The sequence below is a fragment of the Equus przewalskii genome, unplaced genomic scaffold (assembly GCF_037783145.1).
Source record: "Equus przewalskii isolate Varuska unplaced genomic scaffold, EquPr2 contig_12173, whole genome shotgun sequence".
Taxonomy (NCBI): domain Eukaryota; kingdom Metazoa; phylum Chordata; class Mammalia; order Perissodactyla; family Equidae; genus Equus; species Equus przewalskii.
In genome coordinates this window covers 252,274-273,554 of record NW_027227008.1, presented here as the reverse complement: position 1 = coordinate 273,554, position 21,281 = coordinate 252,274, and the positions used below count along the sequence as shown (strand labels likewise).

Genomic DNA, 21,281 nt, shown 5'->3' with positions numbered 1-21,281 from the left:
AGACTGATGTTGGTCTTGTGAGACCAAGTCCTCATTATGCTCTTCCAGTTGGGTTCAGACAATGAGCAGGTTAAAATGTCTTCATGTGTTGCTGCCTCCAGAGTTTGGCAACCTTAACCATGAAACCACATTTTTTGACCCTGCTAACCCAATTCCCAGTGCTTCTCAGATGATGCTTGTGGTCTATGTAGTGGGATCTCATGTTCCAAAGATTCCGTCTCATACCCGAGGTCGAAGAAGGTCAGATGGATCCAGGGTTCTGCATGAGAAATATGGGAAAGTGGGTTGTATGCTTATAAGGCCTATGCAGTAGTTACTTACTCTCTTACCAGATTCACTTTAAATCTGATCCAATTTGAGACATAATCAGATGAATCTTCTGCAAAAATTAAATTTTCCCAAAGTTAAAAACATAATGCTCACAAAAATATGACATAAATGAATGTCTATTCACAGTTTGTTTAACTTATTCAAGAGGGGACAAAGAGGGTGTTAGAGCTGGTTCAAAGAGCATTTGAGTTGAACAGGGCTTTTTATAGACCTCTGAGAAGGCTACACTGAAATAAATGCTATTTTTTATTTTCACTTTTTCTTTTAGTTTTATAACATAAAATAGTTGGTCTTTTTCCTAGATTACTGGCACAGAACTCCTAAAAGCTTTGGAATTTCCATAGTGGAAGTGAGATAAGGCTGCTTTTGGTTCTGATGAGGAAACTCTTGGTGGGCCCCTAGATGGCTTGAGGTTGGGACCTGGTTGCCAGAACACCAAGCCATGATTGGAAGTTTGGACTTTTGGTTCCATTCCCCAACCTCCAGGGAAGAGACAAATTATGGAAATTTAGTTAATCATCAACAGCTAAAATCACGCCTATGTAACTAAACCTCCATAAAACTCCTATAAGACAGGGTTCAACGACAATGTTCAGAGACAGAAGAGGGTTCAGAATTCACAAACACAGACCAGGAGGATGGTGCAACTCAACTCCATGGGGATAGAAGCTTCTGCACTCAAGACTCTTCTGAAGCTCATCCATGAACCACTTTACCTGGTTATCCCTTTTTATCCTTTCTAATAAGCTGTAATCATTATAATAGCATTGTTCTGACTTTTGTGAGTCATTCTAGAAAATTACAGAAGCTGAGGAGGGGGTCATGGGAACTCTTTGTGGCCAAGGTGGACAGAAGTGTGGGTTACCTCAAACCCTGATACTTGTGACGAGCATCTGAAGGAGGCAGTCTTGTGTGACTGAGCCCTCAAGCCTGTGGAGTCTGCACTGACTCCAGGTAGTGTCTGATTTGATTAAATTGTAGGATATCCAGTTGTTGTCAGAATGTTGGAAAAGACAACACGCATTTGGTGTCAGGAGGAAAACAACTTTTCATTGCTTGAGTTTTTCTTTTTAGCTAAGTAAAACTGGTTAATTTCTTACTTTATTACTATACATAAATTATTTGCATCTGTAGTGGACAAAAATATACATAGTAATATGCACCTTCACAGATTCTGGGCCCTGAGTATCAGTAAATGGTAAGTCACACACAGGTGCATTCACCCAGAGAACTAAATAATCTTTGAGCAGTCCTGTTAATAATGACCAAGTATAACATTAAAAGGGCAGACTGTTCTCCTTTTGCTTATTTTCTTTTCTAGGTAATGTTTCATAACACTTGGGCCAGAATCAACAAAAGACCTGCTTTCACGATACATTTTTTTCACACTGGAAAAAATCATGATGGTGATAATAATGAATATTGATACATTATTTACAAAGGGCCAGATACTCTTCCAAGTAATTTACTAATATGTTGTTTAATCCTTCTCATAATCCTACAGACTAAGCAATGTTATTATGCATATTTTACAGAAGAGGAACACGAAGCTCACTTGTAATGCTAATCCAAGACCATGAAATGCATAAGGAATAGAAAAAGGATTTAAAAAAAAACACACAAAATTGGAAATCAATGAGTTTAGAGGCTATCAAAGCACAGAAGACTAAGGATAGAGTCAAAATTCAACTTTAAATGGCTTATTTAAGGTCATAGTTCTCAACGTGTAACCAACCCTCCCTTTGAGTGATTCAAATGTTCCCTAAAGTTTTAAAACCACAAATCTGAGGTGATTTAAACATAAATTCCTGTAATCTTCTACCTCAGGACTGTTAAATATAGGTATGTTGCTTAAAAATGTTAACATTTTCTGCATTCTGTTAGAATGCAGACGTTCATAGATCAAATGGCTGTTTTAAACATGAAATATATGTAAAATGCTGAGCATATTTGCTAGCATGTAGAAATGCTAAATAAATAAAATCTATTATTATTATCATCAAACAGAAAAAGAAACAATCTATATTTCAGGCAATTAAGTCATGTTTCTTCAGGTTAAAGAATGGAATTCCTGTTTTGCCTTTGAAAAGTCCTTGCATTCGCTGTTATCCTTACAGTGCCACATCTATTCACCTTCCCATTCAGGGTTATTTTGCCTTTAGCAAAACCTGGGTGTTAAATTAGTTCATTGCATCATTTACTCTTAAGAAACCCTTAAATCTGTGTTCCCTTGCCAAAGGTGACTTGCCTTTGAAGGTCTCATTGCCCCAGGGAAGGTCTTGTGTAGGTGTAGGAAATTTTAGTTGGTCATGTAGGACTTCCAAATAAGTATGGCATGAGGCCAGGAGGAGAAAGCAGTACCCTCAACACTGATGTAAGCAAACATTTGTAGTCAACCTATTAAAAAGATCCACTACCATGTGTATGTCTCAGGGATTATGACTGTCTACTATAGAGGTGAGTCTAATTTGAGAATTACTTTTCCATTATTTTAGGAAGTAATTTCAAATGATTCTTATTTATGAAGTGTTTGGTATTCTCCAACTGAATTTTGAGTTGCAGAGTAACCTTTGTAAAATTTCATCCAAAAGTGATAGAAAATAAAAGTCTCCCTATTGTCCACATTTATTCTGAAGATGTAAATTGTGAGCTGGTCCACCCAGAAACAGTAAGCTAATAGATTTTCTTGAATAGGCAATCAATCCATTCAAATTACTGAGTTCATATTAGTGGATTTTTTCAGTGAACAGTGTTGCTGTTTCAAGAAAATAACCTTGTTATATCAACACCTTGTGGACACAGAGGCACTTTCCTTGTTGAGGGAAGAATGGCAGAAGGAAGAGAAAAGGAGATCGTGGAAGGAAACTCCAACAGTTCATGACAATGATCCCTACTAGATCTTATAACTCAGTGCAAATATGGAGAAGGAGACTGTAATCAATTGCTCTACCAGCTTCAGAAAGGGTGTAATTTGGGGATTAATAGACAGAATTTCTCAGATATTTTCTAAATAAAGCACATAGATAAATAAGAATAGATAAGAAAAATTCTGGGTGCAAGATATTTTATTACGTTAAAAATAATGGAGAAAAGTTTCTTTTTCTTTCTCTGAAGGATGTGTGCATGAACACCTGGAAAACTATTCATAACCTATTCCTAGAGGGGAAATATTTCTCTCACTTCATGAAAATATCTACCTATCTTTAAAAAAATGTTTCACTCAATTTCAGTCATCTTATTTAATAGCCTAACATTAATTTGGTCCGGCTAAAGAACCTATGCTTATAAGCGTCTGTCCTCATTCTCATAATTTGCTGAGTTACTATGTACATTTAATTAAAGGCCAAATGTTTCACTTAGCAAGTATAATCATTTATATATGCATAATGCCAATAAATTCTTTATTAAAAATGCTTTGTATTATATTTAGTGAAAAAGATCAAGTTGCATTAGTTATGTACATGAAATTAAGCAACACATTTAAAGTGACCTTTCTATTAAACTGTCTTTTACAGTATGTTGAAAAGCCTAATTTACTAAAATATCATACATCAAAATTTTTCACAACAGAGGAGGATATTATGGAGGTATTTATTTACTACACTTTCATTCTAAAGAGTCATGGTTCCAAATTTATTGTTATTTATTTAGACACGTGAGATTGTGTGTGTGTGAATGTGTGTGTATCTGGACAAATAGAAATGAAAGCAATAGGATATTGGAGTATATGAGGAAGCCGTTTGGTGTAAGCCTAATTGGGCCTGACTTTGTTTTTTCTAAAAGGGCCTGACATGACCATCGAGCATACGTTGTGTATCTGCTTTAAATATTTCCTATGACAAGAACAAATGGCCTTAAGATAAAGGTGTAACTTCCCCCTACATTGGCATTTCCTTAAGGATAGGAATCATTCCTTAGGCTAGGAACTGATTGCTGTGCTCAGCTGTGACCACCCAGCTTGAGACAACAGACCTGTCACCCTGCAGTGTTCACCTAGACAGCAGAGCTACCTGCTGTTTCCATCAATTGCTGTGCAACAGAGCAGTCTCACAACTATTGTAAAAGGGACATTTCAATCATGTGGAACATCCTGTTTGGGGGTATATAACCACTCTGTGCACCCCAGTTCTTCGATGTCCTTTCTTTAAAGGCCCTGGGCCATGGTCCTCACATTTTGGCTCAGAATAAACTCACCCAAACTTTCATTTATAGATTGGTTATGGATTATATTTGTCGACAATCTCATCTATCTATTTTGCCTTCACATTTCCAGAGCATTCAGTCAAATGTTCAAACTGATATTTTGTCCTATGGCTTTCTGGCTATTGTTTATGTGGGAAAAAACAGCAACTAATGACATAGACTGAAAAATTATATTGAAATTAATATTTTTTTGCAATTTGCAAAATGATGGGAAATTATTTCAGAATGAATTCATGCACAAAATATCTTAATTATTTGAGTAATCTGTTAAGAAGCTTTGTAATTTAAAACATATAAACATAACAAAACAAGGTTAAGTAACTGACTGCTCATCACATATACAGAAAATAAAAGATATGATTCTTAAACCAGGACTTCTGTATCTTGAGCCCAGAGTTCTTTATCCATACATCGCCACATCAATAAGATTAGTCTGAGGGCAGTTTAAAGTTATAATAGAGGTAGAGGGAGCCTGCAGGCAAGGATTTAGGGTCTGTGGCAATAAGAGGAGAAATATCCTAAATAGTATGTAAAACAAGGAGCTGCATATGCTAGATAAGAGGTAGTGCAAATCCCCAAGGCTTGGCAACGCCTTGATTAGGTAGACTGCTTATGTGTCTGGTATCAGTGGTTAAACAAGCCATCTGTAAGATGCTGCTGTTACTGTGTGCTGTTGTGTCCAATCAAATGTGAATGCTCACATGGTGAAGGTATTGATTCAATGAGCCATTAGCACTGACTTTCCACAGGTCGTTTGAAGAGACTGCCTGTGTGTGAGATGGTTTGCAAGAGATGGGCTCTGTCTGCCTCCTGATTTTTATAGCATCAGAGTATTCACAAAATCAAACACTTCTTGTTATAAAGCATCAGCACTGTCTCTACCTCTGCAGTAATCAATTACCAGACAATTCCAGACAACAGGCTCAGAGATTATGTCCCTAAAGCTTTGGATGAAATATTTTGGGACTGTCCATATCAGAAATAAAGCAGTCTGCAAATCCATCCATAAATAAAAATTGCAAATTTGTGCATTTTTCCTCTAATAAAAGAGAAGAATTGGCTCCATGCACCTATGTGCTCTTAGGTTCTTTATGAATTTACAAGTTTTGTTCTTAGTATGGTGTTTAAAGAATGTCAAACAGTAAAATATCTTACTTACATTCAGTGTATAACATCTCTCAACCTGCAAACCCTTCCTAATAAAGCCATGTTCATTTCTGTGGGCTCAGTCATTTTGTTTGTGTTTCCTAAGGAAATAGATCTATTTTGTTAAATATTAAGCAACTATCCTCAGAAGATAGGCCAAATATATAATTTAAGCATTTTTAAAATATTTTTTTCTCCTCAGATATATTTATACTTTACCTGTGACAAATAATTGTGCTCCATGGTAATAAGACTGTTATAAAATTGCTTCCTTTTCTTTTTAATCACCTTACTCATCACTATAGTTATTGTTATTCTCTCCAAGAATTTACTGACATCAAATATCGTCTCATGCTTGGCTTTCATATTTGCCTGTTCATTGCAAGTCTCCATGGCAGTACATTGTGTGGTGAAACGATGTCTAGGGCATGGTTCCAAGTCCTAGTAAGCTGGGGAAAGAAATGTGCATTTTATTACAAGTATGATGGAAATAGACTGAAGGTTTCAGAGCAGGGAGTGATGAACTTGGCATTTTAAAAATCAGGTAAGTAAAAATAGTTATTTAATGAGAGGAAGTAAGAAAATTTTCATCAATTATTGGGGATATTATGTTCCTTCAGTGGAGAAATTTTGTTTTACTTATACTCATCTGTGCCCTTGTTCAGTCCTTGTAACCCACAGTGAAACAATTGGAATTTTTTGTTTATTAAAAAAAGAACTAATTTGAGTATGTTAAAATTTCCAAAACTTGAAAAGATTTATCTATGACTCAAACAAATATAAATGACAAACATATAAATGAGTGTTTATTTCCTCAACTGATTGATTTTGGCTTCAGTACACATAATTAAACAACAATAATAATGATTGTTAAATAATGTAAAAATAGCCAAAGTAATTATTCATAATTTAATAGTTATTGACAGTTTTTTCTACATTTGATTCATTTTGATTATATCAACCAACGAATATATCATTGTGTGAATTATACTGACTAACCTTATTTAAAACATTAAAAGTTTGAGTTACAGAGAAGTGGAATGATAGGTCAAGAACCACCTTAACTGGGATGTAAGGCTTTGAATCAGGACCTTGGATTCCATATTCAGCACATGTCCAGAAGTTATGAAGTCAAACTAAGATTGTTAGATGATGAAAGTCCCTTCCTTCTCTATTTTTCCATTGACAGAATCACACCAGAAGAAATCATGGAGAAGAGAAACACAACCTCAAACTTCATTCTTCTAGGACTCTTTAAACATACAAGACCCCACCTCTTTCTCTTCATGGTGGTGCTGACAATGGCCATTGCTTCTTTTATGGGCAATGCCCTCATGCTTCTCCTGATTTACTGGGACCACCGGCTCCACACACCCATGTACTTCCTTCTGAGCCAACTCTCCCTCATGGATGTGATGCTGGTTGCCACCATTGTGCCCCAAATGGCTGCTAACTACTTGACTGGAAATAAGTCTATCTCCCCTGCTGGCTGTGGCTTGCAGATTTTCTTCTTTCTTGCTGTGGGAGGGGGTGAGTGCTTCCTCTTAGCAGCCATGTCCTGTGACCACTATGTGGCTGTTTGTCATCCGCTGAGATATCCTGTCCTCATGAGCCGACAATTATGCCTGAGAATGACTTTGGGGTCTTGGTTCTTGGGGTCGGCTGATGGGCTCATGCAGGCTGCTGCTACCCTGAGCTTCGAATTTTGCAGTGCACCTGAGATCGATCATTTCTTCTGTGAGGCCCCCATGCTGGTGCGTTTGGCTTGTGCTGACACATCTGTCTTCGAAAATGTAATGTATATCTTCTGTGTGTTAATGCTTCTGGTCCCGTTTTCCCTCATCCTCACCTCCTACAGTTTTATCCTCTTTGCTGTTCTCCAGATGCGTTCTAGAGAAGCCCGCAAGAAGGCTTTTGCAACCTGCTCCTCACATTTGGCTGTGGTGGGAATCTTCTATGGAGCTGCCATTTTCACCTACATGAGACCCAAATCTTACAGGTCAGCTAACCCTAATAAGGTTGTGTCAGCATTCTACACTATCTTCACCCCTGTGCTGAACCCCTTCATCTATAGTCTGAGGAACAGTGAAGTCAAGGGAGCCTTGAAAAGGTGACTGGGGAAATGTGCAAATTTAAAATGCCAGCAAACTTAGTGTCACTCTTTTTTTTTTCTTTTTTTTTGCTTGAGAATTTTTTTTTAAGATTTCATTTTTCTCCCCAAAGCCCCCCGGTACATAGCTGTGCATTTTTAGTTGTGGGTCCTTCTAGTTGTGGCATGTGGGATACCTCCTCAGCATGGCCTCATGAGCAGTGCCATGTTCACGCCCAGGATTTGAACTGGTGAAACCCTGGGCTGCCGAAGCAGAGCACATGAACTTAACCACTTGGCCATGGGGCCGGCCCCTTAGTGTCACTCTTGAAGATTATACAATGCTAAATGAGTCTAATTTCCTGACGTCATTAACATTTAAACATATTGTAACTCTCTCTCCTTTAGTAAGGCATGAAGGGAAAGTTAAATTCATTGATCAGTATAATAGGAAGTTGTTAAGAATTATATGAGACTACCATACTAAGAGATACTATTTCTCAATTACTTACTATTTGCTGTTGTTCACAGTAAGCAATTTTTATATGTTATTTTGCATCCTATTAACAACTGTATGATTTAAGTACTTTGACATCCATCTTCTAAATGAGAACATGAAGGCATGGGAAATTAAATATTGTTCTCAGTATCACACAGCAAATAGACATTAAAATTTGACTCCCAAGATTATCCTTTAAGCTGGTATATTTATTTCTGTCCAGTAATTTATTTTTATTTTCTAAGTGTTTTATGGTCTCAGGTCTTACACTCACGTCTTTATTCCATTTTGAGTTACTTTTTGTGTATGGTGTGAGATAATTGTATATTTACACTCTTTTGCATATGCCTGTCCAGTTTTCCTAACTTCATGTATTAAAGAGATTTTCCTTTCTCCACTGTATATGTTTGGATCCATTGTCCAAAATTAGTTGTTGATAGATGCGTGGTTTTGTTTTTGTGCTCTCACTTCTATTCCCCTGATTGGTGTGTCTCTTTTTCTGCCAGTATCATGCTATTTTGATGACTATAGCATTGTAGAATATTTTGAATTCATGGAGTGTGAGACCTCCAACATTGTTTTTATAAGAAATTTTGAGAGGAGCCCTGCTATCTGAAACAAAAAGGCAAAGGGTTACAAAAATTTTGAACAAGGAGATAAATAAACAGAATCAGAAAATCGCAGGTCTATATCAGAATACGTTAGTAAACATTTATAACATAAATGGACTGAAGCCATCAAACATAACTATAACCACTTCAATTTGATCACAAACTCACAAAACAGAAAAGAATAGCTTGTGACAACAAAACCATAGAAGCGGAAGAGAAAAGGATGGAACCTTCATGGGATAATGGATACAAGAGGCAATCAGAAAAAGGACTATCTCATCTATGAAATCTTTTATACAAACCTCATAGTAATCAAAAAAAAAATAGAAGTGGAGTCACAAATTATAAATAAAGAGAAAACTGAGAAAAGCATCACAGAATATCACCAAATTGAAATGGCAGACAAAAGTACCAAGGAAAAGAAACAATGGAAATATAGAATAACCAAAAATAAAAGGATAAAATGGTAGATTAATTCCTCATATATCAATAACCTCTCTTAATGTAAATAGACTGAATTCACCAATCAAAAGACACAAAGTGGTTATATGGATTAAACAACAAGGCCCAACAATATGCTGCATCCAGGAAGTACATCGCAGCTCTAGAGACAAACACAGGCTTAGAGTGAAGGGATGGAAGATGATACTGTAAGCACATGCCAAACAAAAGAAACCAGGGTTTGCCATACTTCTATTACACAAAGCAGACATCAAGATAAAAAAAGAAAAGGAGAGACAAAGCATGGCAGGACACAAGGATAAAAGGGATTTTCCATCAAGGCAACATAACACTAAGGCATATATATGCATCTAATGCAGGAGCACCAATATATATAAAGCGACTATTAACAGACCTTAAGGGAGAAAGTAACAGCAACACAATAATAGTAGGAGAACTTAAAACCCCACTTATGTCAACGGAAAGCTCATCCAGACAGAAAGTCAACAAGGACACAGTAACTTTAAATAAAATACTAGACCAGATGAACTTAGATATAGAGAGAACATTCCATCCCAAAACAGCAGAATAGACATTCTTCGGAAGTGCACATGAAACATTCTCAAAGATGACCATTTGTTGGGAAACAAAATAGGAATCAATAAGTTAAAGAAGATTGAAATCATATCAAGCATCTTTTCTGACCATAAGGCTATGAAACTTGAAATAAACTACAAGACAAAAGCTGGAAAATCACAAATAGGTGGAGACTAAAAACATACTATTGAACAACTATTAGGTAAATGAAGAAATCAAAGGAGAGAGAAAAAAATACTTGGAGACAAATGAAAACGAAAACATAACATACCAAAATTTATAGGATGCAACAAAAGAGGTAGTAAAAGGGAAGTTTGTAGCAATAGAAGCCTACCTCAAGAAATAAGCAAAATCTCATATAAACAGTCTCAAACTATCTAAAAGAACTATGAAAAGAACAAAGTCCAAAGAGAGTAAAGGAAAGAAATAATTAAAGAAATCAGAGAAGAAATAAACAAAATAGAGACTAAAAAATACAATAGAAAGGATCAAAGAATCCCAGAGCTAGTTTTCTGAAAGGATAGGAAAAATTGACAAACCCTTCCCCAGACTCACTAAGAAAAAATAAAGAATAGTCACATAAAGAAAATCAGAAATGAAAAAGGAAAAATTACAACAGACACCAAAGAAATACATAGGAGTATAAGAGAAAACTACGAAAAAGCTATATGACAAAACTCCAAAAGAACTGGATAAATTCTTAAAATCATACAACCTTTCAGAACTGAATCAAGGAGAAATGGAGAATCTGAATAGACCAATTACAAATAAAGAGTTTGAAATAGTAATCAAAAACCTCCGCAACATAAAAGTCCAGGACCAGAAGGCTTCTCTGGTGAATTCTACCAGACATTAAAATAAGATGTAATCATTACCCTTCTCAAATTCTTATGAAAAATTGAAGAAGACAAGATGCTTCATAACTAATTTTCTAAATGTTTTGTAGTTTTATGTTTTGCATTTAGAAGTATGACACATTTTGAGTTAATTTTTGTGAAAGGTTTAAAGTCTGTGTTTATATTCTATATTTTTGGATAAATATCTAGTAGTGGAAGAGCAGGATCATATAGTAGTTTTATTCTTAAGTTTTGGGGGATTCCTCATACTGTTTTCCATAATGGCAGGTTTCCATAATGGTGAATTTACATTTCCACCAGCAGCGTATGAGGGTTCCTCTTCTCCACATCCTCACCAACACTTATCTTTTCTTGTCTTGTTAATTATAGCCATTCTTATGGGCATGAGATGATATCTCATAGTTTTCATTTGCATTTCCCTGATAATTAGTGATGTTGCACATCTTTCCATGTTGCTGTTGGCCATCTGTAAATCTTCTTTGTCCAAAGAACATGAAAACATGAATGCATAATGATATATGCACCCCTATGTTCATTACAGCGTTATTCACAAAGTGAAGTCTTGGAAACCACCTAATGGCCCAACAAAGGATGAGTGGATAAGGAAGATGTGGTATATATAGAATGTAATACTACTCAGCTATAAAAAAGATGTAATCTTGCCATTTGTGACAATATGAATGGACCTTGAAGGTATTACGCTAAGTGAAATGTCAGACAAAGAAAGTCAAATACTGTATGATCTCACTCATAAACAGAAGATAAAAACAACAACATACAAACACATAGAGAGAGAGATTGAATTGGTGGTTACTGGAGGGGAAGGGCAAGGGAGCAGGGGGAAAATGGTGACTAAGCACATGTGTCTGGTGATTGATGGTAATTAATCTTTGGGTAGTGAACATGATGCAGTCTACACAGAAATCAAAATATAATGATGTACACCTGAAATTATATAATATTATAAACCAATGTTAACTCAATAAAAAAAAATTGTATTTTTTTGTTTCATTAGTAGCAGCATTATCAGTGTTTTCTTCTTTTAGGGAACCTACAAACTATATAAAACTGTATATAAACTAATAAACTAATAAACATGAGTCTGAAAATATAAAACTATGGAGACAAAAATGATCAGTGGTTTGTTAAGGACTTATGCAAATGGATCGAGGGATGAAAAGGTTAAACACAGGGGATTTGTGGGTTATCAAACTATGAGAGTATTAGATGAGATTTTTTAATCAAGCTTTTAGCTCATTGCATGGCACTTAATGTATATCAAGATTTAATGTATATGGTGAGAGTCATGATGATGAATATGATAATGATGATGAGGAGGAAAAAATGGATATCCCTAAACGGATGTTATGTGTCAACTTACAAAGAATTTCCTCAAACTCAGAAGAATAAATAAATATTTCCCTTAGGATTGTGGACTCAGGACAACCATGTAGAAACTTTCCAAAGAATGATGCCATTTGAGCCAATATTTGAAGGAAAATTAAACCTGACTAGATAGAGCAGAAGACGAAAAGTCTTCTTAGAGAAGAAATGGCATTGGTACAGCAATGGATATATTGTGTAAAACTGGCAAGTTTGGGAAGCTGACTAATAAACACATCTATAGCACTGGATGCATGGCAAATAAAACAGAGGAATCCACAAGCCAGCAGTCCTTTCAATATCATCTATGAAATTATTGCTTAATTTAGATCCTAAAAGCTTAAAGATGGACTATTGTATTTTCTTTATGACAAATAACTATTTGCTTTACATATGCATATTAATAAGTCATTGGAAACATTTCTAGATTGTATATTCAGTATGCTGTGAGTTCGTGAAAATGTAAGATTTAAGATGTGATTTTGTATTAAGAAATTTAGGACTAATAGTGGTTGAAGATAAATTATTCTAGAACTATTTAGCTATTTGAGTACTTCAGGAAATTTTTATTGCTTATTTGAACACAGAAAAATATAGAAAAAATGTATTTTGACTGCCTTCTTTTCAAAATATTTAGAATGAGAATGGATAAGGTAAAGTTTTATGTTACTACTGTTGCTATTAATATTAACTTTTAATATAATCACTGGAGATATATGAATGGGCATTTTTTATGATTAAATATAAAGCAATTTGCCAGAGAAATAACTTTCAAGGTTTATATGACAAAAGCACTTTCAGGTTACACATGGATATTCAGAAACATTGAATACAATTTTTGCAGTACCTTGAATATTTTATGTTTCCTAGATCAATAATTAATAAAAACATCTTTAATTACACTTTTGTAGAGAGTGCAGTATACAATCTCCTGATTACTAAAAATGAAATTAATATAAGAAATATCTTTATAAATATGAAATCTGTTATAATTTTTACTATGCTGTTTAAAATATATTTACTGCACCTTATGCTTTGTTATTAAAATGTATTTGTTTTTTGCTTATTTATTTTTGTTGATTGTTTCTTTATTGTGATATCTTTCTCAAAATAAAATGCCATCTGCCTCTAAGAAAGAAAATAAATATTTCCTTGTTTGAAAAATATCATGTATCAAAAAATACAGGTATTATACAGAATGAATTAGTTGATTGTATTTTAAAATTAGAACACACGAATGATGTTCATTATTTCCATCATCTAACATACGGGATATATTGTTCAATGCTTTCACGAACATAATTGAAATAATTTTAAGGACAAGAAGAATAGAGAATACAATGTCTACTTAACTTTGATTGCCATAATTACATACTTATAAAAAATAACTGAAACCATGGAAAAATGTTCAAGTTAATAATGGAGTTCAGGAAGGTTATTGGATCCATTTGTTTACATCAACAAATAACCAAAAAAAAATTCTCAAAATGAAATGATCTCAAGATTAAAAACAGCAAGATACAAAGTCTATGTTAAACTAAACATTTTTAAATAAAATGAGAAACATCAATAAAATTATAAAATATGAAAATACTGCTTACTCCTGGTATAGATATCAATTCTTACTCAAAATTAGTGCATAAAATTAATGGAAAACATTAAAATGTATGTTCAGAATATTTGATGATTTTTAAATTTAGCATAAATTTATGTAAACAATGAAGAATAGCTAATTAATGAAGAGTACAGAGTAACTAAATTCCATTTATTTAGATTTCTAAAATATACTAGTAAACAAAAAGGGAAGGTGTTTATAGGTGAGATAAGTCAAATTGGGTAATGGAACACAGTAGAGAATTTAGAGAATGTTTAATGTATACAGACATCTAAAATGTAATATGTCAGCCAGAAAATTAATGGTTAAGACTGGATTGTTAGTACTCGATGTAAATATAAGGGGTAGCATGATGGAGATATTCATGATGATGCAATAGTTCAATATTTTGATTGAAGTGGTGGTTATAGATACCCACAAGTGTGATAAAATGATATAGAACCATAGAACCTACATAGTCACCATGTTAATTTTCCGGTTTTTATATTGTTCTATATTTACATAAGATGAAAGAAGTTTCCACTTCTGCCATGACAGTGTGAGGAACTCCACAGACCTGTTCCTCATTGAACATAAACTTGAAATAATAGCAATGAGTGAAAAGCAATAAAATAGAAAATTAAAAGATTAATAGAGAAATTAACAAAATCAAAGCTGTGTGTTTGAAAAGATCAACAAATTTTGCTAACTTTTCACTAGATTGATCAAAAAATAGAAGTGAGAGTGAAGAGTCTAAGACTCATATTGCTAGAGTCATACAGGAACAGCAGGACACTACTACTCACCTTACAGACATAAAAATTATTACAATTGGGGCTGGCCCCATGGTGGTGTGGTTACGTTTCCGCACTCTGCTTCGGCAGCCCAAGGTTTCACAAGTTTGGATCCTGGGTGTAGACATGGTAATGCTCATTGGGCTATGTTGGTATGGCATCCCACATCCAACAACTAGAAGGACTCATAACTAAAAAATTTTTATACAACTATATACTGAGGGGATTTGGGGAGAAAAAGTACAAAAGAAGATTGACAACAGTTGTTAGCTTAGGTGCCAGTCTATAAAAAAACATTATTACACAAGCAGACTTTAAAAAAGTAAATGCCAATAAACTATATCACTTTGAATAAATAGATAAACTCCTAGAAAGACACAAACTATCACAACAGACTGATGAAAATATACACAATCTAAGTAGACAAATAAAAGTTAAAGTGATTGAATTAGTAACCAAATTCTATCCACAAAGAAAAGCCCAGACTCAGATGGCTTCAATAGAGAATTCAATGAACCGTATAAAGAAGAAATAAAACAAAATTTTCAAACTAAATCTTCCAAAACTGGATGAAGAGTGAATACTTTTCTCATTCTATGACATCAATATTTTAGTGATATCAAAAATCATACATGGGGGCCTGCCCCTTGGATGAGTGGTTAATTTCTGTGCTCTGCTTCAGTACCCAGGGTTTTGCCAGTTTGGATCCTGGGCGTGGACATGGTACTGCTCACAATAAAAGTGGAGATCAATAGCTCTTATGAGTGCTTAAACATAAGATTTTTAACAAAATACAAAAAACTCCAAATCAGCAACTCCAAAAAGGATTCTAAACCATGACCAAGTGAAATGTATCCCAGAAATAGAAAGTTGGTATAATATCTTAAAATCAACTTATGTTATATTAATAGAACAAAAAAACCAAATGATAGTCTCAATATATGCAGGAAAAGCATTTGACAAAATCCAACACCCTTCTATAATAAAATATACTCAACAAACTCAGAAGAGAAAAGAACTTTCTCAACCTGGTAAAAGGCATCTATGAAAAATCCACAGTTAACTTTAAATGTAATGTCAAAATCGTGCAAATTAAAATAATGAATTGGACAAAGATGTATACTCTTGCTACTTATATTCAACATTGTACTAAAAATTTTAGTCAGGACAACTAGTCAACATAAAGAACTAAAAGACACCAAAATTGAAAAGGAAGAATTAAAACTATATTTATTAATAGAGGATATGATTTTGTATATAGAAAAATAAAAGATGTACACTATTGGAACTAATATGCCTGTTCGTCAATGTTCCAAGATACACGATCAATACATAAAAAACAATTGTACCTCTATTCATTTGCAACAAAAAAATAAAAAATAAAATTAAGATAATTTCATGTATGATTGAGTTAAAAATATTTAGGAATAAATGTAATTAAAGAAGGGCAAAAATTATATTCTGCAAAATAAAAAAACATTTTTGAAAGAAATTAATCATCAAAACACCTAGGATATATCCCTTGTTTATGTTTCAGAGATAAATATTGTTTTATGTATGGTGTAAGATAATGGTCTACTTTCATTTTTTTTGCATGTGGCTATCCAGTTTTCCCAACACCATTTATTGAAGAGAATTTCCTTTTTCTATTGTATTCCCTTGGCTCCTATGTCAAAAATTAGTTGTCTGTAGATGCCAGCAAGATTTTGAAAAGGAGATCCCCTGATTTCATCCTCCATACCAATAACAATTTGGCAGCCATCTGCAGACAAATATTCCTCTGTAGGAGCTTTGGGATCCAGATAGGAACTTGCAAAACACCAGTGGAAACCATGTGCAAATTGTGTCATTTTGAGAAGACAGTGCTGTCACCAGGTGACAGGCTCACTGACTGTGATATGGACTACAGACCCAGAAACTGCCAGTCCCTTTCTGGACTCAGTTACAGTCCTCTTTGGCCACAGGCCTGCCACCAGCATCATCCACCAAGGGACCTAAGAAGAGTCATGCCTGCCTGTGCCTTGGGTATAAAGCCCATTGACTTCAGTCCTTTATGTGAACAGCTCAAAACCCAATTCTAATCCCTCTTAGCCATGATCTCAGAACTCTTATTCCTTCCCAGGGATTCACTTGGAGACACAACTGTTCATGCACCTGGAAATAGGCCCACTGATCTCCATCAAACTATAAATGCTGAAACAATCCTGTAACTCAGCCTCAACCCCTCTCAACCATGATCCAAGGGCAGTCCTGCATGCCCAGAATTCTGACAAGAGACATGTCTACATATGACCCTGGAGGCATGACCTGCAGATATTGGTCCTGGCTTTGGACCCTGAATCAGCCTTTTGAGACAGTCCCATCCCCGCTCAGCTTTGATATGGGGCCAGTCCCACTTGCCTAGGGAATTGCTCAATGGTCCAGTGGAAGTCCTCCTAAGAATATGACTAAACACATCTGCATACCAGTAAAAGGCTTGTTTCCCTTGCCTTAGTAGACAGGGAATTCAGAAAGATACTCCTAAAGCTGATGTCAAAATGTGTACTGCCTATGTTTTCTTCCAGAAATTTTATGGAGTCAAGTCTTTGATCCAATTTGAGTTAATTTTTGTGTGTGCTGTTAGACGATGGTCTATTTTCCCTCTTTTGCATGTGGCTGTCCAGTTTTCCAAATGTCGCTTATTGAAGAGGATGACCTTTCTCCAGTGTATGTTTTTGGATGCTTTGTTGAAGATTAGCTGTCTATAGATACATGGTTGTATTTCTGGGCTGTCAATTCTATTCCATTGATCTGTGTGTCTGTTTTTCTGCCAGTACGATGCTGTTTTGATTACTATAGTTTTGTAATATGTTTTAAGTACGGGGAGTGTGATATTTACAACTTTGTGCTTTTTTTTCAGGATTGTTTTGACAATTTGGGGGTTTATTTTTTTCCATATAGATTTTAGAATGCCTTTTTCTACTTTCATGAACATATCATAGGGATTCCTATTGAGATTATACTGAATTTGTAGATTGCTTTAAGTTATATGGATATTTTAACCAAGTTCATTCTTCCAATCCATGAGCATGGAATATCTTTCCATTTCTTTATCTTTTATTCAATTTCTTTCAATAATATCTTATCATTTTCAGCGTATAAGTCTTTAAATGCTTGTTTAAATGCACCTCTAGATATTTTGTTCCTTTTGTTAAAATTGTAAATGGGATTATATACCTGATTTCTCTTTTAGCTATTTCCTTATTAGTGTATAGAAATACTACTGATTTTTGTCTTGATTTTGTATACTGCAAATGTATTCTATTATTTTTCTATTATTCTATTTATTCTTTAATTATTCTAACAGTCTTTTGGTGGTTTCTTGATAGTATTCTATATGTGGAATCATGTCATGTGCAAATAGTGACAGTTTTACTTCTTCCTTTCCTACTTGGATCCATGTTATTTATTTTTCTTGCCTAACTGCTCTGGATAAAATTTCCAGTTCTATCTTGAATAATAGTGGTGAGTGTTCTTGTCTTGTTCTTGTTCTCAGAGGAATGGCTTTCAGTTTTTCACCAATAAGCATGATGTTAGCTGTGGGTTTGTCACACATGGCCTTTATTGATGTTTAGGTACTTTCCTTCTATACACATTTCATTGTGTTTTTATCATAAGTGTATTGTGAATCCTGTGAAATAATTTCTTTGCGCTTATTGAGATAATTATGTGATTTTTATTCTTCATTTTATTACTGTGGTGTATCACATTGATTTGCAGATGCCAAACCATCTGTGCATCCTGTGAATAAATCCAACTTGATGATGGTGTATGATCCTTTCAATGTATTGTTGTATTTAATTTGCTGATGTTTTGTTAAGGTTTTTTGAATCTGTGTTCATCAGTGATGTTGGCCTGTAATTTACTTTTTTGTGTATTGTCCTTGTCTGGTTTTGGTATCAGCGTAATTTTGGCCTAATGCAATACATTAGGAAGCATCCCATTCTCCTAAAATTTTAGGAATAGTTTGAGAAGGATAAATATTATCATCTTTGAATATTTGGTATAATTCACCAGAGAAAACATCTAGTCCAGGACTTTTGTTTTTTGAAAACTTTTGACAAATATTTCAATGTCTTTGACTGTGATTGGTCTATTCAGATTCTCTATTTCTTCTTGATTCAGTTTTGCAAGATTGTTTGATTCTAAGAATTTACCTAGGGGCTGACCTGGTGGCACAGTGTTTAAGTTCACACATTCTGCTTTGGCAGCCTGGGTTTCACCAGTTCAGATACTGGGCGTGGACCTTGTCAAGCCATGCTGTGGTAGGCGTTCCACATATAAAGTAGAGGAAGATGAAGATGGCTGTTAGCTCAGGGTCAGTCGTCCTCAGCAAAAGAGAGGAGGATTGGCAACAGGTGTTAGCTCAGGGCTAATCTTCCACAACAAGAACAACAAAAAGAATTTATCCATTTCTTCAAGGTTATCCAATTAGTTGATGTATACATTTTTGTAGTATTCTCTGATAATCCTTTGCATTTCTATGGTGTCTGTTGTAATTTCTTCTCTTTCATTTCTGATTTTGATTTCTCTTGGCTTTGTGAGCCTAGGTAAAGATTTGTCAATTTTATTTATCTTCTTAATGAACTGGCTTTTAGTTTTATTGATCCTTTTCATTGCTTTTTTAATCTCTATTTTTTCCACTCTGATTTTTATTATTTCCTTCCTTCTACCAACTTTGAGCTTTGTTTGTTCTTTTTTCTAGATCTGTTGGGTATAATTTAAGATCACTTATTTGAGATTTTGCTTGTTTGCTGAGGTAGCTCTATATTGCTACAAATTTCCATCTTAGTATCACTTTTGCTGCATCCCATAAAGGTTGGTATATTCTGTTTTCATTTTCATTTGTCTCCAGGTATTTTGTGATTTTTCCTTTGATTTCTTCATTTATCCAATAGTTGTTCAATGGCATGTTGTTTAATCTCCATATATTTGTGCCTTTCCCAGCTTTTTTTCTTGTAGTTGATTTCCAGTTTCATAGAGTTGTGGTAAAAAAAAAAGATGCTTGATATAACTTCAATCTTCTTAAATTTATTCAGTCTTGTTTTGTTTCCCAAAACATGGTCCATCATTGAGAATGTTCCATATGCACTTGAGAAGAATTTGTATTCTGCCATTTTTGGATGGAATGTTCTATGTATGTCTACTACATCCATCAGGTCTAGTGTTGCATTGAAGGTTTCTGTTTCCTTGCTGATTTTCTGTCTGGATGATTGATCTACTGTTGTAAGTGTGGTGTTGAGGTTCCCTACTATTATTATATTGCTGCCAATTTATCCCTTTAGGTTTGTTAATAATTGCTCTATACACTTTGCTGCTCCTATGTTACATGAATATATATTCATAAGTGTTTTTCCCTCCTGGTTGAATGTCCCTTTTATCATTATATACTGTCTCTCATTGTCTTTTTTATCTTGAAGTCTGCTTGTTTGATATAAGTATGGCAACACTTGCTTTCTTTTGTTTGCCATTTGCTTGGAGTATCATCTTCCATGCCTTCACTCTGAGCCTATATTTATCTTTAGATCTAAGAGGTGTTTCCTGGAGGCTGCATATTGTTGGCTCTTCTTTTTTAATCCATCCACTCACTGTGTGTCTTTTGAATAGAAAATTCAATCCATTTACATTTTAAGTGATTATAGATATACGAGGGCTTAATACTGACATATTGTCTCTTTTTTCCTGGTTGTTCTATATTTCCATTGTTTCCTTTCCCTTATCTTTCTGACTACCATTTTACTTTCATGGTTTTCTGTGATGATTTTCTCATGGTTTATGATTTGTGTCTCTACTCTGATTCTATTTAGTCCTTTCCATGAGGTTTGTATAGAAATTGTCAGTGAGATAGTCCATTTTCTGATAGCCTCTATCTCCATTAGCCTAAGCATGTTCTAGTCTGTTCTTTTTCCTCTTCTAAGTTATTGTTGTCACAAGTTATTCTTTTTTGTGTTGTGAGTTTCTGACTAAATTGAAGTGTTTATAGTTATGTTGATGCTTTCCTTCTCTGTATCTCTTATGTTCTAATTAAGTGTTTGATAACCTGCTCTGATAGAGAGCTGAAATTTTCAGATTTTGTCTATTTATCTCCTTGCTCAAACCTTTGTAAACCTTTACATTTTTATTTCAGATATGAAGGTTTACATCCTCATTTCTTGTAAGCCAGGTCTAATGGCAATGGAATCCCTCAGCTTTTGTTTATCTGAAGGATAGTTTTGCTGGATAGATTATTCTTGGCTGAAAGTTTTTGCTTTTCAGTATTTTGAATATACCATTCCATTCTCTCCTAGCCTGTAAAGTTTCTGCTGAGAAATCCACAGAAAGCCTGATAGGGATTCTTTGTTTATTTTCATCTCTCTTGTTGCCCTTCAATTTTTTCTTTGTTATTAAATTTTGCTAGTTTTAATATTATATGACTTAGAGATGGTCTTTGTGCATTGATGTAGTTAGGACTTCTATTAGCTTCAGCTACTTGTCAGAACAGTTTCTTCCCCAGCTTTGGGAAGTTCTCAGCTATTATTTTATTATTTCTTTGAACAAGCTCTCTGCTTCTTTCTACATCCCTTCTTCCTCTGGAATACTTGTTATACTTATATTGCACTTTCTGACTGAATTAGATATTTCTCAAAGAATTTATTCATATTTTTAAAATCTTAGTTCTCTCTCCTTCTCCACCTGAAGAATTTCTATATTTCTGTCCT

The 21,281-nt window shown here is 34.5% G+C and overlaps 1 protein-coding gene across 1 annotated transcript; it reads left to right on the top strand.

Moving 5' to 3' along the window:
* Positions 1-6,791: 6,791 nt before the first annotated feature.
* LOC103545435 (olfactory receptor 2T8-like) lies at positions 6,792-7,882 on the top strand. The gene has a single exon (XM_070606744.1). It carries the CDS (start codon positions 6,792-6,794, stop codon positions 7,791-7,793), a length of 1,002 nt encoding a protein of 333 aa, XP_070462845.1. The 3' UTR covers positions 7,794-7,882.
* The last annotated feature ends 13,399 nt before the right edge of the window (positions 7,883-21,281 follow it).